A 24,132-nucleotide genomic window follows, 5' to 3' on the forward strand; every position below is an offset into this window, starting at 1 on the left:
AGCAACTGGGCCTGTGAGCCACAATTACTGAGCCTGCGCGTCTGGAGAACAGAGGCCACGACAGTGAGAGGCCCACACACTGTGATGAAGAGTTGCCCCCGCTTGCCACAACTAGAGAAAGCCCACGCACAGAAACGACCCAACACACAGAAAAATAAATAAATAAATAATTGTTTAAAAAAAAAAGAATGTTAGCTTAAATCTGGAGGTAAACACAAGAAGCAGATAAAATATTTCAAAATGCTTGCTTAAGGGCATGGGATTGGCAGTGGGGGAAATGAGGCAGAGGACTACTACTTACTGTAAGCCTAAAAGTACTACCTGGCTTTTTAAACTATGGAAAAATTAACATGAGAGAGAAAGACAGAAATGTTTTGGACATTTTAAGGATAATTTTAATCATCGTAAGCCTAGAGGAAAAAGCAATTAGACCCTCATCAAATTCTAACAATTTCGCAGTTTTCTAAGTTGCTAGCAATATTAATATATGCTAAAAGATTACAAACATACCTGATTCAAGGTATTTCTTTAATGATTCTTCAAGTGAAGGAACAGGCAGTGATGGAAGAGAATCCTGGTACTGAAATGTTCTTTCTTCACTTGATTTAGCCAACTGATTTTCCATGATGCAATCACAACAGGAACACTAAAGAAAAAAAAAAGCCCTCACAATTCAATTTCATAAATATTCTTTTAGATGCTAGTCCCAACTCACTACATCACTATTTAGTGACCACAGTATATCTAGGACTTGGTCCTAGTCCTTAGGAATTCATGAACTTGTCAAGAGAGAAAACCAATTAAAAAAAAAAGAAGTGTAGACTCAAAAGTGCTACAGGTCAAGGAGTGATCAGTAAGACCAGTATAATTATCATTTATTGAGCACCTACTATTTGCCAAGTACTGCAGTAAGTGTTACAGAAAATGTGTTCTCTCTCTCATATTCATACTATCTCTGAAAGGTGTCGTTCACTGCCATTTTACATAAGAAGTCAAAACTCAGAGAGATTTAGTAAACTGCCTAAGGTCAAACCAACAACTCAAATCCAGACCTGTTTGACCACAGTCTTCCTCCCATACAAAGGCTACATGATAGTGGGTAAGGTCTAAATGGGTAGGTAGAATTCAGATGTGTAGAAAAGGATAATGGGCTGAGAGAAAGAACTCTGAAAAGGAGCATATGAAAAGTTGTGGAAGAGTCATCCAACTATAAAGTTACAAAATGTTACTGAGTACATAAATCATAGGGCTGCTGTAACCTAATCCTGCAGTGGTGTGAGGCCTAAAGAGAATGATCTCAAGTATCCCAAAGCAATCTTGTACATTTTCCACAGATGTATTTTCAGAAAAATCAAAGTAATACAAAATGTGAATAAAGAGATTCCTCAAAGAAGCCTTTATAAATTATATATTAAAATAGCAGTTGAGAAATGAAGAAACATTAATATTGAATAAGAATTTCCTGTCCTTTCAAATACTACCTGTTAAAACTAATAGCAAAGCCAAATAAAATATTCCACTCAGAAAGTGAGAGAATAAAACATTATAAAAAACAATGGTGTGGCAGAGACTGTTTTCAGCCAATATAACTTTCCCCCTTCTTTCTTAACAGAACCCTGAGTTTCAGCTGGGTAGACAGCCATATAGCTGTATCTTTCCTACTCTCCCTTGGAGCTCAGTATGGCTTCGCGATGTATATGTTGCCTCCAGATCATTCCCCTGTAAGGAACTACAGGTGTTCTCCTGTGCTTTCTCTCCTCCTCACTGCCTATCAGGAAAGTCCCAACTGGAACAGCACTTTGTACCCATTTACGGGAGCCAGGTATTGAGGCTGTCAGAATCTTCCTACTAGCCCTGGACTCCTTCTTCTAGATGTATCAAAAAAAAAAAAACCAGATCTTTTATTTATGCCATTGTAGTTTGGCTTTGTTAGGGGAGAAGAGCTTAGCTTACACCACTAATATAACCCAAAAATGAGGTACAACAAAGATCTCAATTCCTCTGCTCCTTTCTATCTAAATAGGAAGAAGCACTTCACTTTGACCATCTGCAAACATGCCTTTAGATCTAATAGAAATGTAGATCTGGGTCCAAATACCAACTCGCCATTTTCTAGCCATACGCCCCTGCACAAATAACTTTACCTGAATTTCTTCATCTGTAGAGAGGATACTCAAATAATCAGACAGAGTTGTTGCTAGGGTTTTGTTTTGTTTTTAAATACCTGCAAAACCGCACTGTAAAAAATAATCTAGTTTTGAGACAACCATATCAGGCTGGGTAGAATTTCTATGAGCGGCTTCCATGATTCTGCCCCCTCTAATACGCAGAACCTGTGAATATGAGATTATCACTTCCTTGACTGTGATGGTGTTATTGCACAATTGACCTTATTTGAAGTAGGTAGGTTATCCAGGTGGGCCTAATCTGAAGTAGGTAGGTTATCCAGGTGGGCCTGATCTAATCACTTGAGCCCTCTGGACCAGAAAGCTTTCTCCAGGAGGTGGCAGAAGACTAGTCAGGGAGATTAAAAACATGAAAAGGATTGGAGGTGCTATCTGACTTTGAAAATGCAGGTGGTCTTATGGAACTGAGAGAGGCCCCAGCTGACAGCCAGTAAGGAAACTGGAACCTCGGTCCTACAACTGCATGGAAATTAATTCTGCCAACAACTTAAACGGGCCTGGAGATGGATTCTCCCTCAGAAAGCCCAGACAAACAAACTTTTATTTCAGCTTTGTGAGATCCTAAGCAGTGTACCCAGCTAAACCTACAGAGACCTCCCATCTACTGGGCTGTTAGTTAATAAGTCTGTGTTTTTTTAACTGTTAGGTTTGTGATAAATTGTTATGGTAGCAATAGGAAACTAACACACATATACAGAAAAAAATAAGCTATTCTCTGTATACAGCGCTGCCACTCACTAGACTCTAGGAATCTGAGACCACGACTACCAGTACCATACTCACTACAGTCTTAACTCACCAAAAGGTACACAGTAAAAATAGGAATTATCAGATTCTTTCATGGAGGATTGTTTTGAACTCTCAATCACAAAGATTAAATAATACAATTCTAAAATAACCTACAAATGCATTAATGATGACGCTGGATTTAATTACAGTGGGCCTCCTGGGAGCAATAAGATGTAAACTCAAAGTAGAAAACAGAATCAGGTAAACAAGAAACAGAAACAAGTAAAATAAATAGATTATCACATACCGGTACACCAAGATCAATTGTTTAGGACTGCCAAGAGCGTGTTGCAACAAATCTGTTTTGGAATCACAGAGATTTGAACTGGGCTGGTGACTGTAGGCAGGAAGAAAAACAAGTTTAACAATTGCAGGGGTAAAAAATTAACAGAAACTAGTAAAAGAAGGTGGAAGACAGACAATTTAGGGGTTGGAGGCCCCAAGCCTCAAACTTTTGGCAATCACAGCAAACACACGCAAACAGTCCAGCTGCCAGAAAGCTGGATAAAAATTACTACACTATTAACTAGGTTAACTACTAGGACAACTACACTCCCTTCCATGAGACAGTGCCCAGAAACGATGTACCTCCCGGTGCCCGGGTATCTGGTGCCGGCGCTTTGTCGCAGGGCTGCAAGTTCAAAGCTTGGCTCTAGAGACGGGAGGCGTAGACTGCGACGAGAGGTCGGAGACTCCTCCCACCAACGCAAAGGCAGCTCCGCAAACTCCAGAAGCCAGCAGGTGAAAGAAGTTCAACCAAAAACCACGACGGACCAGCCTAGCGGCCCAGCCTCAAGGATACCTCTCAGACCCCGGCAAGCGAGATGCCTGATGCCACCCCCGCCAGTCCTGGCAACTCACGCTCTCCACAATTGAACGCTGTTCTAACGGCTTAACTTTTCCCCACCCCCGAAGGGCTAGCGGGGGAAGGAGGGAGGAAGAAGGGAGGGAGGAAGAAGGGAGGGAGGAAGAAGGGAGGGAGGGAAGGAGCGCTACTCCGCGGGCTGGCTAGTCCCAACCCCCAGAGGCTGATAAACTCCGCCGCAGCGCACAGCTGCGCAGGCCCGCTTCCCTGAGGCCGCCCCGGAGCGGCAATTGGACGGAGAGCCGCGAGGGTCCCGCCCCACGGGCACCGGGTAACGGGGATTGGCTGGGAAGCCGTGACGGTTCCTCCCCCCACCCCCCCGCGTACTTCAAGGCGGGGGTGGGGCGGAACGGGCCTGCGCTCTGGTGCGACCTAGCTCCGCCCCCACTCGTCCGTCTGGGGTAGGGTTCTAGGCTGCGGGCGCCGGAAAGGCTCGGCTTGGGGGACGAGAGAAACAGTCCAAACATAGCCCGGCAGCAGTCAACAGCTTGCTGCCGGTGGAGCTCAGCGCATTGCCAGGGACACGGAGAGCGCTAAGGGCCGTGCTCCGCTCACGCAGTTACCTAACCGTCTGGAGCTGATGTAGGAACAGATGGCCCATCTTCACCTGTTCCCTTCTAGCCCCACCTGTGGTAAAGCCGCTCTTACCCCGTTCCCCGTGTGACGCTTTTTGTAACCCCCAAGTAAGAATTTATACCAGCGCCTTAAAAAGGAATCCTGTTTTTCACTCCGTGTCCTAGGAAGAGAACAGTAACCACATAAATCCCTACTTGACCTCTCTTTTCCTTCATCCACTGAGGGTGAAATTTGCCCAGCGTAGAGAGGCTGCAGCACTCTGCTCCTTCGGGGCTTCCCTACCTTTCCACAGGTCTTCATTGCTGCCCAAGGTCCTGCAAGCCCCCAACACTTACACTGCAAGTTTGAGGTTGACCTGATGCCTTTTACTATTGCACCAAGTATTTTACTATTGCACCAAGAAATGAAGTTTTTAACCAGAGGGAACTAGGCAAGTTCTAGAGGAAGATCATAATATAGTTAACTTACTTTCACAGGCAAATCATTTTTACATTTACCTCCTGAAATATACTGTTTCATTTTTCATTTTAAATACACTTTCATTTTTGTGGAAGAAAAGACAAATAGTTTACAGTGGCTCTGAACTGGATATCAAATATAAATAACTGGATTCCAAATTAACGTGTCATTACAGATCCTTTATCTGCCTTTCCTAAGTCGCTTAATAGTAAAATCTGACCAGAAGGGAACTGAGGCTATGTATAACTGAATATTCATTTGGTGTGAATATTCATAAGTTCTCTACAGAAATATTAATGAGTTTGGTTACAGCGCAACTTCCGCACTTGATGAGGATGTTACTTAATATGTGGCAGACACACTTCTCTGATAAAAGTTCTGAATTCTGAAACATATCAGGCCAAAAAAGTTTTCAGATAAGGGATTGTAAAATTGTAGTAGTAATTTCTGAAGGTGCGGTAAAGAACTTTTCTCTTATAGTATTTAAGTTCTGTGTTCTGGATAATGTTCAAATTGGCTTACAAGATATTATTCTTAAACAGAATTTTAAAAATAGTCAAAAAACCTTAACTGTATTTTTTTTTTCCTTCCTAGTGAATTTTAGCACCTCTTAAAGTTTATGCATGTTTAATGACTGTGGGTGCTTTGGGGTCGCTTAGCTTCACTGCCTCTCTCCTAGTCTTAATGTTTATTTAAAAGGAAACAAGATATTTCTGTAAAGATTCCTGGATTCTTAGAAAGAGAAAAACCTGTGGTACTGAGTGAAAAGGAGTGGAACAGAGACTTGGGTATGCAGGGGGAGAAAAGGTGATGTTTAAAAATATACTGATAAGCAGATGTACTAATAATCCCCCAAAGCATATATTTTATTTTATTTTATTTTATTTTTATTTATTTTTTTTTTTTTGCGGTACACGGATCTGTCACTGCTGTGGCCTCTCCCGTTGCGGAGCACAGGCTCCGGACGCACAGACTCAGTGGCCGTGGCTCACAGGCCCAGCCGCTCCGCGGCATGTGGGATCTTCCCGGACTGGGGCACGAACCCGTGTCCCCTGCATCAGCAGGCGGACTCTCAACCACTGCGCCACCAGGGAAGCCCAAAGCATATATTTTAAAATGATTTGTTTTTCTTCAAAATACATAATATGTGTTTTATTGGAAGATTCCAAATTATGTTCTGTTCAGGTTAAATTTGAACTCGTTTTCATCTCTTAGAGTGGAGTGGGTGATAGTGGCTAGTGAGGCACATGACATATATTGATAACAAGAAGTTGTCCCAAGATTAAAAATTGATTGTTGAGTCAAAATATTTTTCTAGAGAAAAACTTGTAAGTATTACAAGTGGTGATAATAAGGTTTTTAAGTTGACGTCAAAGATCTTTCATTTTTACTCCCATGAGATCTTTCATTTTTAATCCTATGTAGCTCTTTCTCAGTATACCACAAATAGAAAAAGCTCTTTGTAGACAGGTCTATAGACAAAATCTTTTTTTTGTTTTTTGCGGTACGCGGGCCTCTCACTGCTGTGGCCTCTCCCGTTGCGGAGCACAGGCTCCGGAAGCGCAGGCTCAGTGGCCATGGCTCACGGGCGCAGCCGCTCCATGGCATGTGGGATCTTCCCCGACCGGGGTACAAACCCGTGTCCCCTGCATCGGCGGGCAGACTCTCAACCACTGCGCCACCAGGGAAGCCCAGGACAAAATCTTATAGACAAGTCTGGATAAGTTCCACCATAAAAAGTATTTAAAAACCAGGAATTTACATTTTGATCTGCATAGCTAGTTTACTGCTAAGACTTGTGGCTCTAAGAAGTAATGAGTTGTAGTATAAATAACTCTAATCTATGAGACAGATCTTTAATCTACTTTCATCCCAATGTATAAAATGAACATATTGAAGAAATAATTCTGTGATATTTTCTTATTTTTAATGAGGGGATGGGGGCAGTAGACAGGTAGTCACTTCACAAAGCAGCTAACAGCAAATTAAAATATACTGGATGCCGAGAACTCCACCACCAACAGCAGATGAGCATACAAAGGCCCTCTTCTTAGTACTAGTCAGTGGTTTGAACTTGCCTTTAGTGATATTTTCTGTGTATAAAAATTTACCACCGAAATCCTAGGGAAGAGTTAAGATAACTATTATGTCTTTATATCTCAGAAAAATTTTGTATTACTAAACAGAACATGAATTAACAGCTTTGTCAAGATATAATATACATACCATAAAGTTCCCCCGTTTAAAGTGTATAAATCACTGGATTTTACTATATTCACATTGTTATGCAATTACCATAAGCTAATTTTAGAACTTTTTTTAGAATTATTTTTTTAAATAAATTTATTTATTTAATTTATTTATTTTTGGCTGTGTTGGGACTTCGTTGCTGCTCGCAGGCTTTCTCTAGTTGTGACAACGAGCAGGGGCTACTCTGCTGCGGTGCGCGGGCTTCTCATTGCGGTGGCTTCTCTTGCAGAGCACGGGCTCTAGGTGCACGGGCTTCAGTAGTTGCGGCACGCGGGCTCAGTAGTTGTGGCTCCCAGCCTCTAGAGTGCAGGCTCAGCAGTTGTGGTGCATGGGCTTAGTTGCTCCATGGCACGTGGAATCTTCCTGGATCAGGGCTCGAACCCGTGTCAGTTGGATTCTTAACCACTGCGCCACCAGGGAAGCCCCCTAATTTCTTCTTACCAGGACACTAGTCATACTGAATTAGGGCCCACCCTGACAGCCTTATATTAACTTAATTGTCCCTTTAAAAGTTCTGTCCCTAAATACAGTCACATTCTGAGGTAATGGGGATTAGGGCTTCAACATATGAATTTTAAGGGATAGAATCGGTTCATAACAACATGAAAATAGAAGATCCACAGGTCCACTAAAGTACTGCTAGTACTTGACTAGTACATGAGTACTGCTTGTACTAGTGAGGAAGAAGAAAGGATTCTATTAAGGTTTCTTTTCAAAAGACCTTAAGTTTGGCAAAGGATTCTTTGAAATGACACCAAAAGCGCAAGCAACAAAGGAAAGAAAAAACCAGATAAATTGGATTTCATCAGAATTAAAAACATTTTTGCATCAAAAGACACTATCAAGAGGGTGAAAATATAACCTACAGAATGTTAGAAAATATTTGCAAATTGTATATCTGTAAAGGGTCTAGCTTCCAAAATATATAAAGAATTCTTAAAACAGTGAGAAAAATTTTTTTAAAAATCTGTCCAATTAAAAAAATGGGCAGAGGGTGACTTCCCTGGTGGCACAGTGCATAAGACTTCATGCTCCCAATTTAGGGGGCCTGGATTCGATCCCTGGTCAGGGAATTAGATGCCTCATGCATGCTGCAACTAAGAGTTCTCATGCCACAACTAAGGAGCCCTAGAGCTGCAACTAAGGAGCCCGCTTGCCACAATGAAGGAGCCTGCCTGCTGCAACTAAGACCTGGTGCAACCAAATAAATAAATAAATATATATTTTTTAAATGGGCAGAGGACTTACAAAGACATTTGTTCAAAGAAGATATACAAATGGCCAAAAAGAGCATGAAAAGATACTCAACTCATTAATCATTTGGGAAATGCATACCAAAACCACAATGAGAAACCACTTTATACCCACTAGGATGACTATTAAAAAAAAAAAAAGAAAAATAACAAGTGTTGGGGAAAATGTGGAGAAATTAGAATCTTTTCATATTGCAGATGGAATAGAATAGTGCAGCTACGTTTTTGTTTGTTTGTGTGTTTGTTTGTTTGTTTTTCCGGTACGCAGGACTTTCGCTGCTGTGGCCTCTCCCGCCGCGGAGCACAGGCTCCAGACGCCCAGGCCCAGCGGCCATAGCTCACGGGCCCAGCCGCTCCGCGGCACGCGGGACCCTTCCGGACCGGGGCACGAACCCGCGTCCCCTGCATCGGCAGGTGGACTCCCAACCACTGAGCCACCAGGGAAGCCCGCAGCTACATTTTTTTTTTTTATTGAAGTATAATTGATTTACAATGTTGTGTTAATTTCTGCTGTACAGCAAAGTGATTCGGTTATACCCATATATACATTCATTTTTTAATATATTTTTTCCGTTATGGTTTATCATAGGATACTGAATATGGTTTTCTGTGCTATACAGTAGAACCTTGTTGTTTATCCATTTCATATATAATAGCTTACATCTGCTAACCTCAATCTCCCACTCCATCCCTCCCCCAATCCCCTCCCCTGTGGCAACCACAAGTCTGTTCTCTATGACCTTGAGTCTGCTTCTGTTTAGTAGATAGGTTCAATCGTGTCATATTTTAGATTCCACATATAAGTGATATGATATTTATCTTCCTCTTTCTGACTTACTTCACTTAGTATGATAAACTCTAGTTGCATCCATGTTGCTGCAACTGGCATTCTTTCTTTCTTTTTCATGGCCGAGTAGTATAGTGCAACTACTTTGGAAAGCAGTTTGGCAATTCCTCAAAATGTTAAACATCGAGTTACTACATGACCCAGCAATTTCACTTCCAAATACAGACCCCAAAGAATTGAAAATAGGTACTCCAACAATACTTACATACAAATGTTCATTGCAGCACTATTCACAGTAGCCAAAAGGTGGAATCAAGTCAAAAAGTCTGTCAACAGACAAATGGATAAAGAGACTGGAATAGAAAGGAACAAAGTACTGATAAAACATGGATTAACCTTGAAAACATTACATTAAGTGAAAGAGGGCAAACAAAAAAGTCACATACGTGAGATTCCATTTATATGATTACATAAATATTCCATTCGTAGAATAAGCAAATCCATAGGGACCGAAAGTAAATTTGTAGTTACCAGGGGCTGGGGGGGTGAGTGGAAAGGTGAAAGACTGCTAGTGGGTGTGGGGTGTCCTTTTGGAGTGATAAAAATGTTCTGGAATTAGATAGTGATGATAGTTGCATAACCTTGTGAGTATATATTTTTAAACACTGGATTGTATAACTAAGAGGGTAAGTTTTATGGTATGTGAATTATAGCTTATATTATGAAATTTAAAAAATGGATTATTAAACATAATCATATGCACAATTTGTTTCTTCTCCTCACAAATTCTTATTTTTGAGTGTTAGAAATACAGGATAAAAAGAATGAAATTTTAAACTGATTAATTATCAGACTCACATTTATAACAATCTGATTCATAGGAGAATATAATTTAGATAGCAATTCCTCTTTTGTAGGGAAGAGAACATTTTTAGGATAATAAAAGGTGGTTCAAAAAAAGGAGAAAAAAAAAGAGAAAAAAAAAAGGAGAGAAGCAGCCTATATCTCTTAAAGAAAAAAAATAATGTAACTGTACAGAGTTTGAATATGAAAGGAACACTTGAGACCAGAGATAGCTATTTAATTAATAGCAATTTCTAAAGCTTCAAGGGATGTTTCCAAAGCTAGTCAAGCTTTCAGTTACAAGATGAGCTTATTCTGGGGATCTCACAACATGGTGACTATAGTTAATAATATTGTATCGTATACTTGAAATTTGCTAAGATAGCAGATCTTAAGTGTTCTCACTGCCAAAAAAAAAGAAACAAAAAGAAAAGAAGGTAACTACGTGAGGTGATGGATGTATTAATTAACTTGATTGTGGTAATCATTCACAATGTATACATATACTAAATCATCAAGTTGTATACTCTAAATATATACGCTTTTTATTGGTCAATTATACCACCATAAAGCTGGAAAAAAATGAAATAAAACCAGTCATTCATGAACAGTTTTGCTGAACCTTCAGGATCCACGTTGGAACAAATTTTCATTTTGAGAGGAGCTTAAAAATAAAGGCAGTCAGGTCATTCTTCTAAAGGTGCTTCTGAAAGAATAAAGAAATACTGTTTCCATGGAAACAGAGAATTAAGCCTAAACAGAAGATGGCGAAGTAGAAGGACTTGAGCTCACTCCCTCCTGTGAGAGCACCAGAATCACAACAAACTGCTGAACAATGATGGACAGGAAGACGCTGGAATTAACCAGAAAACATACCCCACATCCAAAGACAAAGGAGAAGCCGCAATGAGACAGTAGGAGGGGCCAATCACAATAAAATCAAATCCCATAAGCGCTGGATGGATGACTCACAAACTGGAGATCAGTTATATCACAGAAGTCCACCCACTGGAGTGAGCTCCACATCAGGCTTCCCAACCTGGGGGTCTGGCAACGGGAGGAGGAATTCCCAGAGAATCAGACTTTGAAGGCTAGCAGGATTTGATTGCAGGACTTAGACAGGACTACGGGGAACAGAGAATACACTCTTGAAGGGCACACACAAAATAGTGTGTGCATCAGGACCCATGGGAAAGGAGCAGTCACCCCATGGGAGACTGAACCAGACCTACCTGCTAGTGTTGGAGGGTCTCCTGCAGAGGCAGGGGGTGGCTGTGGTTCACCACGGGGACAAGGACACTGGCAGAAGAAATTCTGGGAAGTGTTCCTTGGCGTGAGCCCTCCTGGAGTCCACCATTAACCACACCAAAGAGCCGGGTAGGCTCCAGTGTTGGGTCACCTCAGGGCAAACAACCAACAGGGAGGGAACTCAGCCCCAACCATCAGCAGACAAGTGGATCAAAGTTTTACTGAGCTCTGCCCACCAGAGCAACACCCAGCTCTACCCACCACCAGTCCCTCCCATCAGGAAGCTTGCACAAGCCTCTTAGATAACCTCATCCACCAGAAGGCAGACAGCAGAAGCAAGAAGAACTACAATCCTGCAGCCTGTGGAGCAAAAACCACATTCACCGAAAGATAGATAAAATGAAAAGGCAGGGGACCATATACCAGATGAAGGAACAAGATAAAACTCCAGAAAAACAACTAAATGAAGTTGGGAGATAGGCAACCTTCCAGAAAAAGGATTCAGAAAAATAATAGTGAAGATGATCCAGGACCTCGGAAAAAGAATGGAGGCAAAGATCAAGAAGATGCAACACATGTTTAACAAAGACCTAGAAGGATTAAAGAACAAACAAACAGAGATGAACAATACAATGACTGAAATAAAAAATACACTAGAAGGAATCAATAGCAGAATAACTGAGGCAGAACGGATAAGTGACCTGGAAGACAGAAGGTAGAATTCACTACCTTGGAACAGAATTTTAAAAAAAGAATGAAAAGAAATGAAGACAGCCTAAGAGACCTCTGGGACAACATTAAATGCACCAACATTTGCATTATGGGTGTCCCAGAAGGAGAAGAGAGAAAGGACCAGAAAAAATATTTCAAGAGGTTATAATCAAAAACTTCCCCAACATGGGAAGGGAAATACCCACCCAAGTCCAGGAAGCACAGGGAGTCCCAGGCACAATAAATCTAAGGAGAAACACGCCAAGACACATAGCAATCAAACTGAGAAAAATTAAAGACAAAGCAAAATTATTAAAAGCAACAAGGGAAAAATGACAAATAACATACAAGGCAACTCCCATAAGGTTAACAGCTGATTTCTCAGCAGAAACTCTACAAGCCAGAAGGGAGTGGCAGGACATATTTAAAGTGATGAAAGGGAAGAACCTACAACCAAGATTACTCTATGCAGCAAGGATCTCATTCAGATTTGACAGAGAAATCAAAAGCTTTACAGACAAGCAAAAGCTAAGAGAATTCAGCACCACCAAACCAGCTCTACAACAAATGCTAAAGGAACTTCTCTAAGTGGGAAACACAAGAGAAGAAAAAGACGTACAAAAACAAACTCAGCATAAATGTGGGAAAATAGAAATCTCTTATTATGCTCCCAGCCTTGTGTGGATCCTGGGCTTGGGGCACTGTCCCCTGAATCCTTAGAAACCACTAAGAATGGAAACTCATGCCCAGCTGGGTTAAGTTAAAATCCTCAAGGTGAAAAACAGTTTTATTTCTTTGCATACTTCTCTTATTTTTAGTTTTACTTAGCTTTTTGACTCTGAGAAGTCCTTTCTTGTTTGCTAACTCTTCAATGCATTTTAAGTTTTTTCCCTTATTTAATTCAGCATAAAAAAAAAAAACAAACTAGTAGAGTGTTTCTTAAAGATAGCTTGGGACTTCCCTGGTGGCACAGTGGTTAAGAATCCGCCTGCCAATGCAGGGGACACAGGTTTGAGCCCTGGTCCAGGAAGATCCCCCATGCCACAGAGCAACTAAGCCCCATGCGCCACATCTACTGAGCCTGTGCTCTGGAGCCCATGAGCCCCAACTACTGAAGCCCGTGCTCTGCAACAAGAGAAGCCACCGCAGTGAGGAGCCCGTGCACTGCAACAAAGAGTAGTCCCCACTCGCCACAACTAGAGAAAGCCCACGCACAGCAACAAGGACACAACGCAGCCAAAAATAAAATAAATAAATAAATAAGTTTTTGGAAAAATAAAAGAATATAAAAGATAGCTCATCCATAATACTGCTGGGAATTGATTTTCATGTTCTTTTAAAAAGATTACAAGAAATCATATCTGAGATTTGCTTTAACATAATTCCACCCAAAAAATAATAATACAAGGTTGGCAAAATGTTGAAGCTGGGTGTTCAGTACAAAGGGGTTCATTATACTACTCTCTCTACTTTTGTGTTTGAAATTTTCTTTACCTTTTTTTCTTAGTTTTTTTTTTGAAGTATAGTTGACTTAAAACATTGTGTTAAGTTTCAGGTATAGAGCATAGTGATTTGTGGTTTCTTTGTTTGTTTGTTTGTTGCAGGTTATGTTCCATTATAGGTCATTACAAGATATTGGGTACAGTTCTCTGTGCTATACAGTAGATCCTTGTTGCTTCTCCGTTTTATGTATAGCAGTTTATAGATGTTAGTCCCATACTCCTAAAATTATCCCTCTCTTCCCTCTCCCCTTTGGTAACTACAAGTCTGTTTTCTATGTCTGTGGGTCTGTTTTGTCTACAGATTCAGTTGTATTTGAAAATTTCTTTAATAAAAAATTTTTAATGAGACATAGAGAAAAAAGGAGAAATCAGATGTTTGATCACAAAATGTCTCCCTCCCTTTTCCTTTTCCCTCACGGTTGTCTAACCCTCACCACTTTTTAGCCTCCAGCCACAACGTTGAACCCCTTCAATCCTTGTACAGGAGCGAGTGGGCTTCATGCCCAGATACCAATGCGGAGGGAACGGTCTTTGCAGGGAGAAGAGGCTTTATTGCAGGGCGGCTGAGTCAGGAGACAGGAGGCAAGCCTCAGATCTCTCTCCCCGTCTGGGATTCCCTCACCCGTTACAGAGTTAGGCGAGGGGGTTGGTATGAGGAAGTGCTGGCGGACAGGTTTTGATTGGCAGGCTTTGGAATGGCAGGCCCTTTATGGTCAGGTGCGGAACGGGGCTTCAGCACCAGATCTTCCTGGACAGCGGACCGTTCGTTTCGGAAAGGGTTCCAGTGCTCAGGTTCAGGTCATGTCTGGTCCTTTGGTTCCGTAAGGGGAGAAATTTTGGTTCCAGGTCTTGTTTGAGGTCAAAATTGTCTCCTCTGTGCACCTCTGTGCATGGTCACGGCCCTCCCCCATAACACTTTCATTCTTCCAGTGAAATCTCAGTGAATACTTGCATGAAGCCTCTGTTCCAGCCAAACTGCTTGCTCATTCTCCTTCCACGGATATGTCTGGCACTTTTTCACCTTGGCTTTTGCTCTTTGCTCATGCTGTTTCCCCAATTTTGCTTCCCACACCCTCTTCTCTACTGACCAGGTCAGCTCAGATTCCAACTTCAACACAAATCCCCCTCGATCGCCTCACCTGGACATGCCATTTCCCCCTTAAGCCTTTCTCCCTTGCCTGGCCCTTCTCTCACTGCATGACAATGACCACTTAGGAGTCTTACTGTGTCTCTCTCATCCCATCCCTTTACCTCTTACACCCTATAGCTTGCAGGAGGTTGTTAGAAACACAAATGCATTGTTCTTAATTTCCCAGGTAAAGAAACTAAAGTGCAGAGAGGTTAAGGGACTTGCCCAAGTTGACAAAGTAAGTTCGAGCTGCCTGGGCATTGAATGTCAATTTCTGGATGCCCTTCAGCATCATTCTCTCTACACTATGTTACTTCCTTCACCAACTAAAGGCTAATTTCCTGCAGGAAGAGCATGTTTTTTGTACGTTGTATACATACCCATTCCTGCCCTCGCTCACGCACACAGACACACACACACACTCATGCTCACACACACCTTTTCCATGCCTAGCACACAGTAGTTGCTTTATACACATTTTTCGATGATGAAAAGGCTATCCCATTTGAAACTATAGTCTTTGCATAGTCTCACAGACGAAAACAATTCTCTTTTCTTTGAGAAGAGGAACATTTGGACAAATAACCCCCAGAGAGAAGCAGTAATAAAGGAGAAATGTATTTAAATGCTCTTATGTAATCATCCAATTCTCAGACACACAAAGGAAGGACACCGCCTCCCTTTGCCCAAGGCCATGTTAAGATAGTTCGGAGTAGATCAATCTGATGTTTTCCCTTTTCTGACTGCTAGAGAATTCTGCTCAAAAATCCATTGCAGAAATCAGATGTGGTGACTGTGATACTTTATTCACTAAGATGTATTGGGACCAGTTGTGTTCAGGACTTGTGCTCAGCTAGAGTGGAAGATTCAAAAGTGAGACTTTCACAGATTAATGGGGACATAGTCACATGTAAATATAACTCAACATCAAGACACACTCTCAACGTGCTCTGCTGGAGAGTCAATATAAATGACGAATAAGCACTTGAAAAATTATTCTATGTCACTAGTGATCAAAGAGAAGCCAATTTATACAATAATGGATATCATTATTTCCCAATCAAATTGCCAGGGCTTTTTGTTTTAAATCATAACGCCTAGTGTTGACTAGAGTTTCTGGGAAATGGGCTCTCAAACATTGGTGGTAGAAGATGCTGTCAGGTAGATAATATAGCAAAATTCTTAAAAAATCTTAAAAATGTACATATTTCACCTAGCAATGCTATTTCCCTAAGTAGACTTAATAAAGTCTGTTTCCAAAGATTTCGCTACAGAAGTATTCGTTGAATCAATATTTTTACTTGTAATTGTGAAAAACTGGGAACAATCTAAATAATGATAAGCGCTAACAATGAATTGAGTATTTACTATGTCATAGACACTCGTCTGAGCACTTTACATAGGTTGATTCATTCAGCCCTCCCAGACAACTCTGAGGAGAAGGTACTATTATTATTATCATGCCCATTTTACAGATGAAGGACTGAGGCACAGAGAGGTTAAGTCACCTGGTTACACACCCAGTAAATGGAAGAGCCAATCTAAACAGACATTAATAGGAAAATGGTTAAAAACAGTAATGCTCAATGTGTGTGTGTGTGTGTATGTGTGTGTGTGTGTGTGTGTGTGTGTGTGTGTGATGCGGGGGTGGGGGGATGAAGGAGGAGGAGGAGAAGGATGGTAGGAAGGAGGGTTGGAGAGAATGAATGTGTGTGTCACATGCAAGAGAGCTGTGTCCTAAGAGTGTATCCAAATCACTTAGGGCCTCTCGTAGTGGTGGGACTGTTTCGTATTCCTTGTGAGTAAAGAGAAGGGAAAAATTAAAAAGAGACAGGACCAGTAGGTTGCATGAATTATAGCACATACGTACAAATAGGACGCACTCATTAAAATTTTGATGTATAACTTTATTGAGTTCTAGAACAGTGTCTTTCAAATTCTTTTGACATGACTGATATTAAGAAATAAACACGTTTATCACAACCATGCCCATCCATAACAGGCTGAGGGTCAGCTGTCTCCCACCAGTTCAATTGTACTAGTTATTTACCGTGGGTGTCTATTCCTGTGTCACGCCAGTTTGTAATTTTTTTTTGAATATCATATACATTGTTTTATACACACACATCTGAAATAAGTTTCATGAAACAATACTCAATCATAAGAAGTGCTGTGCACTCATACATTCTGTTCTATTCTATGCTATACTATTCTGTTTTGTTCCTTTCTGTTCAGTTCCATTCTGTTCTGTTCCATTCCATTCCACTCTATTCCATTCTTAAAATTCTGGTTGTCAGCCTCTAGTTGATTTTATTATCCTAAATTAATGCACCCGTAATTTGACAACAATTGTAGAGGAAAATTATGGTGACTGTAATACCTAAAGTTTCCACAACAGGGCACCACAACTCTAACCAGAGACATTTTATAGGAAAGGATAAAGCGCAGGCTGTGGGGCAGGGGCAGGACACAACTAAACAGACCAGGAGTGGGCAGGCATCTGGCCCGAGGACAGCCAGTCTCTTGACCATTAACGTATCTGAAGTCCTGACACAAGAGTCCCACCCCTAAGGAGTCTATCAGGATCTACGGGAACCTCAGTCTTGTGAACCTGAAATGGAAACTGCAGAGAGATTTAAGTGGTTGACAGAGTGAGGCTAAAGGTGAAACTCCACCAGATAAGGAGAGGCTAGAAGGGTAATAGCGGGTCACGAAAAAGCCAAAGGTTTTGATAGGTTGAAGTCACGGGAAAGAAGAAACTGAAAAAGCAGAAGCTATAAGGACCTGAAAAAGATATGTATGGGCCTTCCCTGGTGGCGCAGTGGTTAGGAGTCCGCCTGCCGACGCAGCGGACACGGGTTCGTGCCCCGGTCCGGGAGGATCTCACATGCCGCGGAGCTGCTGGGCCCATGAGCCACGGCCGCTGAGCCTGCGTCCGGAGCCTGTGCTCCGCGTACCGCAAAAAAGAACCACAAAAACGTATGGCAGGGAGGCCTGTCAATATAAAGAAGAGAGCGCCGCCCCAATGCACATTGATGTGTAGTCACTTTAGCGGTGGAACCCTAGAGGGAGCTTCTCAAGCTTCTGCTGCCAAGTGTCCCTTCTAGGGTCTCATGGATCCTGTATCCCTTAGTGCCAGGCATACTTAGAGCAAACTCTTCTTCCTTCTGCGGATCTAGCAGCTGTTGAATCTCTTCTGTTTATTCCTGCAAAGGAATCTAATTTTAAAAAAATAACAAAAAAGAAAGATGTTCCCAGTATATTAAGTTTTAAAAGGATATCATTTAGTAGCACTTCTTTATAATGTAATTTTGTTTTAAAATCTATAATAGAATATAAAGTCCAGAAAGATAGACGTCAAGATGTTAACAGTGGTCATAGATGAATATAGATGATATAGTGAGCATACTTTTTTCTTTTCATTGCACAAGCTTTTTTTCTAAAATAAGCATATACTAATTGTTAAATGTTGTAAGTGCAATGCTCATTCAAAAGGAAAGAATTTTTTTTATAATTTAAGATTATTGTATTTCCTTGTAAGAGGAATGTTTTAACAAATTTTACAGGTGTCAATCAACCCTTGTTCAAACCCACATCAAATCTAGCATTATGAGAGTTTTATTTGGAAGTGAACTTTTAACTATCAATACAAATGCCAAGATACTATACAAAACATCCACAGGAACTTTTTTCATCTGTTTTTGAATTGTTGACAAACATTTCCTACATGATCCAACATACAACAGGGAAGTGGTACATCTTTTTCTTTCAATTTGCATACAATGGAAAAACAAGAATATATATATATATTTTTTTTTACAAAGTTTAACTAATAGACACTACCAAGCTGACGGTTTAAGTCTATAGGAGAAAAATTATCTAATAAAAAATAATCAGAATTTATTTAGCATCAGTCACTTCCATAACCAAGTATTATTCTGATTAATAAAACTTGCCGCCATTAATTAGGCTTCTGGTATATACTTATACCAACTACTCCATCTGTTGTATTGCTCCCCACCTTGGTTCTTCACAATTACAAACAGAAAATTGTTGCAAGGTAGGGGCAAGCATTTGCAAAAACAAACAAAAATCCCCAGCTTATTATAAGCATGAATGTGTGGTGGAATTTCCTCCCAAGCAATGGACTTTGAAATCACTTAAGAAATCACCAGAACTGAATGTGTCAAGATATTTTGCCTAAGTCCAAGAAGAGATGCATTGATTTATATCCAACAGAGGACTGAAAATTAAACTTAGTGTTTAGTTTGGGGACAGGTTGAGGGGAAATCAGCCATTTGAAAAATGACCGTCTTAAAAAACAAATGACCACCAAAAATAGGTTCACTAAATTTATTTTAAAAATCTAAAACATTTCTTACAAAAGAGCATTACATTGTGCACACTGCTCTGAATAGATGCCAGGGACATATGGACTATTGTTACTTTTCCTCCCTGTCTCCCCCGCCCACCCAAAAATGCTACAGCGACCACAAAGCAAAGAGTTCACGATAATTACATGGGGGGATTTTTTTTAAACCACCAACAGTGAACAAAAATGAAAAGTCACTCAGTCTGCTGCTGTTTCAAAATTTCAAAGTTAGTTTTTGCACACCCCCCCCTCACCCCCCAACCCTGTTTGTAAGGAACTAAAACATTACATGTGGTGAACAGCAAAGGTTTCACTACACCTCAAATGCAGAACACCTATGAAGCAGAGGAATGTTGCCTTTTTAAACAGAAGCAGATTAAAAAAATGTGATGCAGGACTCCTTCAGTTCTTCACTAGTCTTAGAAAAACTTTCCAGAATACTGCTTCACACTATAAAAAAGAAAAAAATCTTGCATTAGAATCCTTCAACATCTGCATACTTCCTCACACTGTTCTGCAGCAAATACTATGCTTTCTGTACCTGGTCCTGTGTTCCTGTAATCGTAATGATCCGATCTTTGGACCCTTCTAAAGGCTCATCAGTTTTGATCGAAGCTCCTGACTCATGACGTATTTGTTTAATCCGCTGACCACCTTTGCCAGCAACAGATCCAGCCAAATCTTTAGGAACAGTTACTTGTGTAGTAATAATAGGTCCACCAAGATCACCATGTGAGCCATGACCCCCAGCATAGGAATAATGATATTTAGAGCCACCCTGTGGTTGATAAGCCATCTGCCACTCTGATGGGCTCCATGTGTCTACTGCAGAGTCCCAGGTTTCATCAACACTGAAACCAACCATGTCATCATAACAGTCTCCAGGTCTCCCTAGATGTCCTCCTCTAGGTGGTGATGGAGGAAGAGGAAGATTCCGAGCTCTACCACCCGGGGCGGTGGGGGGTGGGGGGTGGGGAAGGACTGGCCTTAGCTGAAGCAAAGAGTACCCTGAAATCATACAAGACATATAAATTTGGATACATTGGGTGGAGATTATTTTATGTTTTCAACTTTTAAAAATTATGCACTATTTGATAGCTATTTTAAAAGATGTAATTTATATGTAAGTTATAAAGCATAATAATAAAACAAAAATATATCCATTACCCAACTTAAAAATAATAGAACATAACTAATACCTTTGAGACCCCCATATACCCATCTCTGAACCTATCAAGCTCTCTCCCTTCCAAAGATAACCACTGTTCTGAATATTGTGTTTAAAATTTCCCTTATGGTTTTATTGCGAATGCAATAGGAAGAGCTAACAGCCTTTGGGACCTTGGTCTTTGTAAGACACTATTCTAAATTCGTTACATATTTTAACTCTAGTCCTCACAACAACCATAAAAGGTAAATACTGTTTCATCCCCATTAAGCAGATGGGAAAACTGAGGCACAAAGAGGTTAAGAGACTTGCTCAAAGTCACACAGCTAGTAAGTGGCAGACTCTGGTTTCAAACCCAGGCAGACCACTCTAGCTTCTGTACCCTTAACTACCTGCTGCACCTGTTCTTTTTTTTTTTAAATAAATAACCGATTAATTCCATCATGACATGAAGGCATTTTATTCTAGAAAAACCTTTAATTCATTTCTCAAGTTTACAAAAGACTGATTTCTTTCCTCCTATATTTGAAGCAAAACAACCTATTTTCATAATACAAGTAGCAGCTTAAAAAAAAAAAAACTGTGTAAGAAGCTGTTTACTTTGCAAGAAAATGAGACCTAAAAAATCAGAATTTCCCCTGTCATTTGGAAATGTTTGGTAACAATCTCAGAATATTCTTGGTTTTAAGAACTTAGCTACCAAAGTTTTTGTTTTTATCCAACAGAAAAGAACTCACATTCAGCTGTTATGATTCCTTTTCTAACTAATCAAAATTAAAACATGTATCTATTTCTAAATCATAAAGTAAAATATATCTTAATCACACTGAGGAGACGGAGTAGAGTATACACTTTGGAATTAATCCTCCCAAGTATTTATACACAGGTCCTGTGGATCATTGGTTGAGGGCTAGCTCCTGGAGGGTGTTAATTCCCTGGCACTTCTGGCCTGCCTCGTGTGCAGGCAGAGTGGGCTGTGCAAACAAAGGAGCCCCTCTGGCAAAGGGTTGAAATTACTGACAGTTAGGGGTTGGACTGGCCTGTGCTGAAATGATAAGGCCTAAGGGTTTATGAGCAAGGCACTTCCAGTGTGTTATATACTCATGAGCATTCTGCAACTTACTTTTTTTGGTTACTGTTCACCATTATGGCTGTGAGCTTCATCCATATTGGCATGTTGATACATGTATATAACTGCGGTTCGCTCACTTTGAGTGCTATATTCCATTGTATGGATCTGGTCCACTGACTTATCCATTCTTTTGTTAATGGACATTTGGGCTGTTTCCACTCTTTTCTTATCATAAATAATGTTACCTTGAAACTTGCAAGTCTCTGCTGCATTTGTGTAAAAGCTACTTCTGCACACCTAGGTTTAGAATTATTGGGATGAGAAGTAATGGCACCTGCATCTTTATGACCTAATAAGTATAGCGGTTCTTCCAGTAGAAGTGCCAGCAGCAGAGATGTAGATGTCCTAAAGTTTTATATCTTTGCTTTAAAATGATATTGTTGGACTTCCCCGGCGGTCCAGTGGTTAAGGCTCCGCGCTTCCACTGCAGGGAGTGCAGGTTCGATCCCTGGTTGGGGAACTTAAGATCCTGCATGCTGTGTGACACAGCCAAAAAAAAAAAGGTACTGTCACACTTTTAATTTTTGCCAGTCTGGTTGGTATAAAATTATAAATAGTGAAATTTCTTCATCTTTTGAGGATCCATCTATCTATCTAATTTTTTCAGTTAGAAGTCATGTGGATTCAAGCTCAGTATTCGTTCCTTTAATTGTAATTTAAATTGCCTAAGAAGAAAGATTTGATAATAACATTGGAATTGTGACTATAAATGAATGATATTGTTTTGCTTGCATAACCTGTATGATGCTTAATTTTAACTGTCAACCTGAGGGAGTCGTGGGGTGCCCAGATATTTGGCTAAACATTATTTCTGGGTGTGTCTGTGAGGGTACTTCCAGATGAAATTCGTTTTTCAATCAGTGGAGTCAGTAAAGAAGATTGCCCTCTCCAGTGTGGGTGGGTATCATCCAACCTGTCGAGGGTCCAAATAGAACAAAAAGGTGGGGGAAGGAAGAACTTGGCCCTTCCTGCTTATTACTTGAGCTGGGACGTCCACCTTCGTCTTCCTTCAGCATGCCTGGTGCTCAAGCCTTCAGATCTGGACAGGAATCTACATCATCAGCTCTCCTCATTGTCAGATCTTTAGACCAGACCGAACCACAAGACCAGCTTGCAGACGGCAGATTGTGGGATTTCTCAACCTCCAAAACTGCATGAGCCCACTCTTTATAATAAATCAATGTCTCCCTCTCTCTCTCTCTCCCCCCGATCCCCAATATATATATATATATAAATTACTGGTTCTGTTTCTCTAGAGAACACTAAACTTCCCAACAGGTTCTAAAGTCAATCACAAAAGAAGACTTTCAAAAGTGTGAGTGAAGGTAGCAACTTGAATTAGGTGTAGCGTGTAAGGATAGCATTGTAGGAAGACACTAAAGTTCTCTGTGTCTATTAAAAGTTCAGTGTCCTTATTTTATAGGAAAGTGTCATTCTCTACAGGCAATAGGTTTCCTTCTCTGTACTCCTACTTAATGGTTTTCTCATGACCCTCTTCAGTTTGGAACAAGTGGTCCTTCTAGGGGACTTACTACAGGAGAAAGCTTTGCCAACCTTATTAAATTCTTGCAACATTTCTAGTGAGAGAGGAAACAGTTCCCAGTAGAAGTGCCCAGTATTAGTTTCGTAGGACTGCTGTAACAAATAACCACAAACTGGGTGGCTGACAACAACACACATTTATTCTCTCCCAGCTCTGGAGTCCAAAAGTCCAAAATCAGGGTGTCAGTAGGGTTGTTTCCTTCTGGAGCCTCTGAGGGAGAATCTGTTCCATGCCTTTCTCCTAGCTGATGGTAGCTGCCAACATCCCTTGGCATCCAATGGCTGCATCACTCCAACCTTGGGCTTTCTTCACATAGCCTTCATCTCTTACAAGGGCGCTTGTCATAGGATGTAGGGCCACGTTAATCCAGGATAATCTCATCTCGAGATTCTTACCTTGATTTTACCTGCAAAGATCCTGTTTCCAAACAAGGTCACCGTCACAGGTGTTTGGTAAACATATCTTTTGGGAATCCACAATGCAACCCACTACAGGAGGGAACAGAAGACACTGTTGACAAGAGATGCTAATTATATCAGATATTCAGAGGTTCTGCTCAGATCGCTCTTTTAGGGGATGGGGTTGAAAAATACCATGCTGGGTGTTATAGATGAGATTTCTTCCTTTGTGTATTCTGAGCGTTAATACCTCTTCCCTAAATAGAGGCTCAGTAACAGATGTCTGCTCTCACTGTAGGGAGTGTCGAGGAATCCAGCCAAGGGGAAGTGGTGCTAATATTTTCAAGGGGGAGAATATAAATAACTCTCCAAGAAGGAAAAATGGGTGTGCTGTTGGATGGACATGTTGTATGAGAATTTCTTTACCTTGGTTGTTATTTATTTAATTTTTTCTTTGGGATCTTAATGTGTTTCTTTAAAAAAACAAAAAACAAAACAAAACAAAAAACTTCCCCAAAGTTCTTCCCTGTAAAATAAACCTATTCTGTAATGTTCTATTTATTTTATTTAACAAGTCAGAAGTAGACAAAAGGTTAAGTTTTTCATTTTTTTTAACTTTTCTGTATTTTTGCAATTAAAGTTAATTTGATAAATTTCCCTTTTTTTTTTTTTTTCCTGCGGTACGCGGGCCTCTCACTACTGTGGCCTCTCCCCTCGCGGAGCACAGGCTCCGGACGCGCAGGCCCAGCGGCCATGGCCCACTGGCCCATGGGTCCACGGGCCCAGCCGCTCTGCAGCGCGTGGGATCCTCCCGGACCGGGGCACGAACCTGCGCCCCCTGTATCGGCAGGCGGACTCTCAACCACTGCACCACCAGGGAAGCCCTAAATTTCCCCTTATTAACAGGAGATATCATAGATA

The 24,132-nt window shown here is 40.9% G+C and overlaps 1 protein-coding gene and 1 pseudogene across 1 annotated transcript in view; both read right to left on the bottom strand.

Annotated features, from left to right (window-relative positions):
- CROT (carnitine O-octanoyltransferase) overlaps positions 1–625 on the bottom strand; it is a 58,352-nt gene extending 57,727 nt beyond the window's left edge. Inside the window, exon 1 of the mRNA XM_007447468.1 lies at positions 511–625. Coding sequence (XP_007447530.1) covers positions 511–625 — 115 coding nt within the window. The remainder of the gene's footprint in view (positions 1–510) is intronic.
- An 18,764-nt stretch (positions 626–19,389) lies between these two features.
- On the bottom strand, positions 19,390–23,194 carry LOC103091521 (heterogeneous nuclear ribonucleoprotein K pseudogene; annotated as a pseudogene).
- Between the last annotated feature and the right edge of the window lie 938 nt (positions 23,195–24,132).

The sequence above is a fragment of the Lipotes vexillifer genome, unplaced genomic scaffold (assembly GCF_000442215.2).
Source record: "Lipotes vexillifer unplaced genomic scaffold, Lipotes_vexillifer_v1.1 scaffold474, whole genome shotgun sequence".
NCBI classification, from domain to species: domain Eukaryota; kingdom Metazoa; phylum Chordata; class Mammalia; order Artiodactyla; family Lipotidae; genus Lipotes; species Lipotes vexillifer.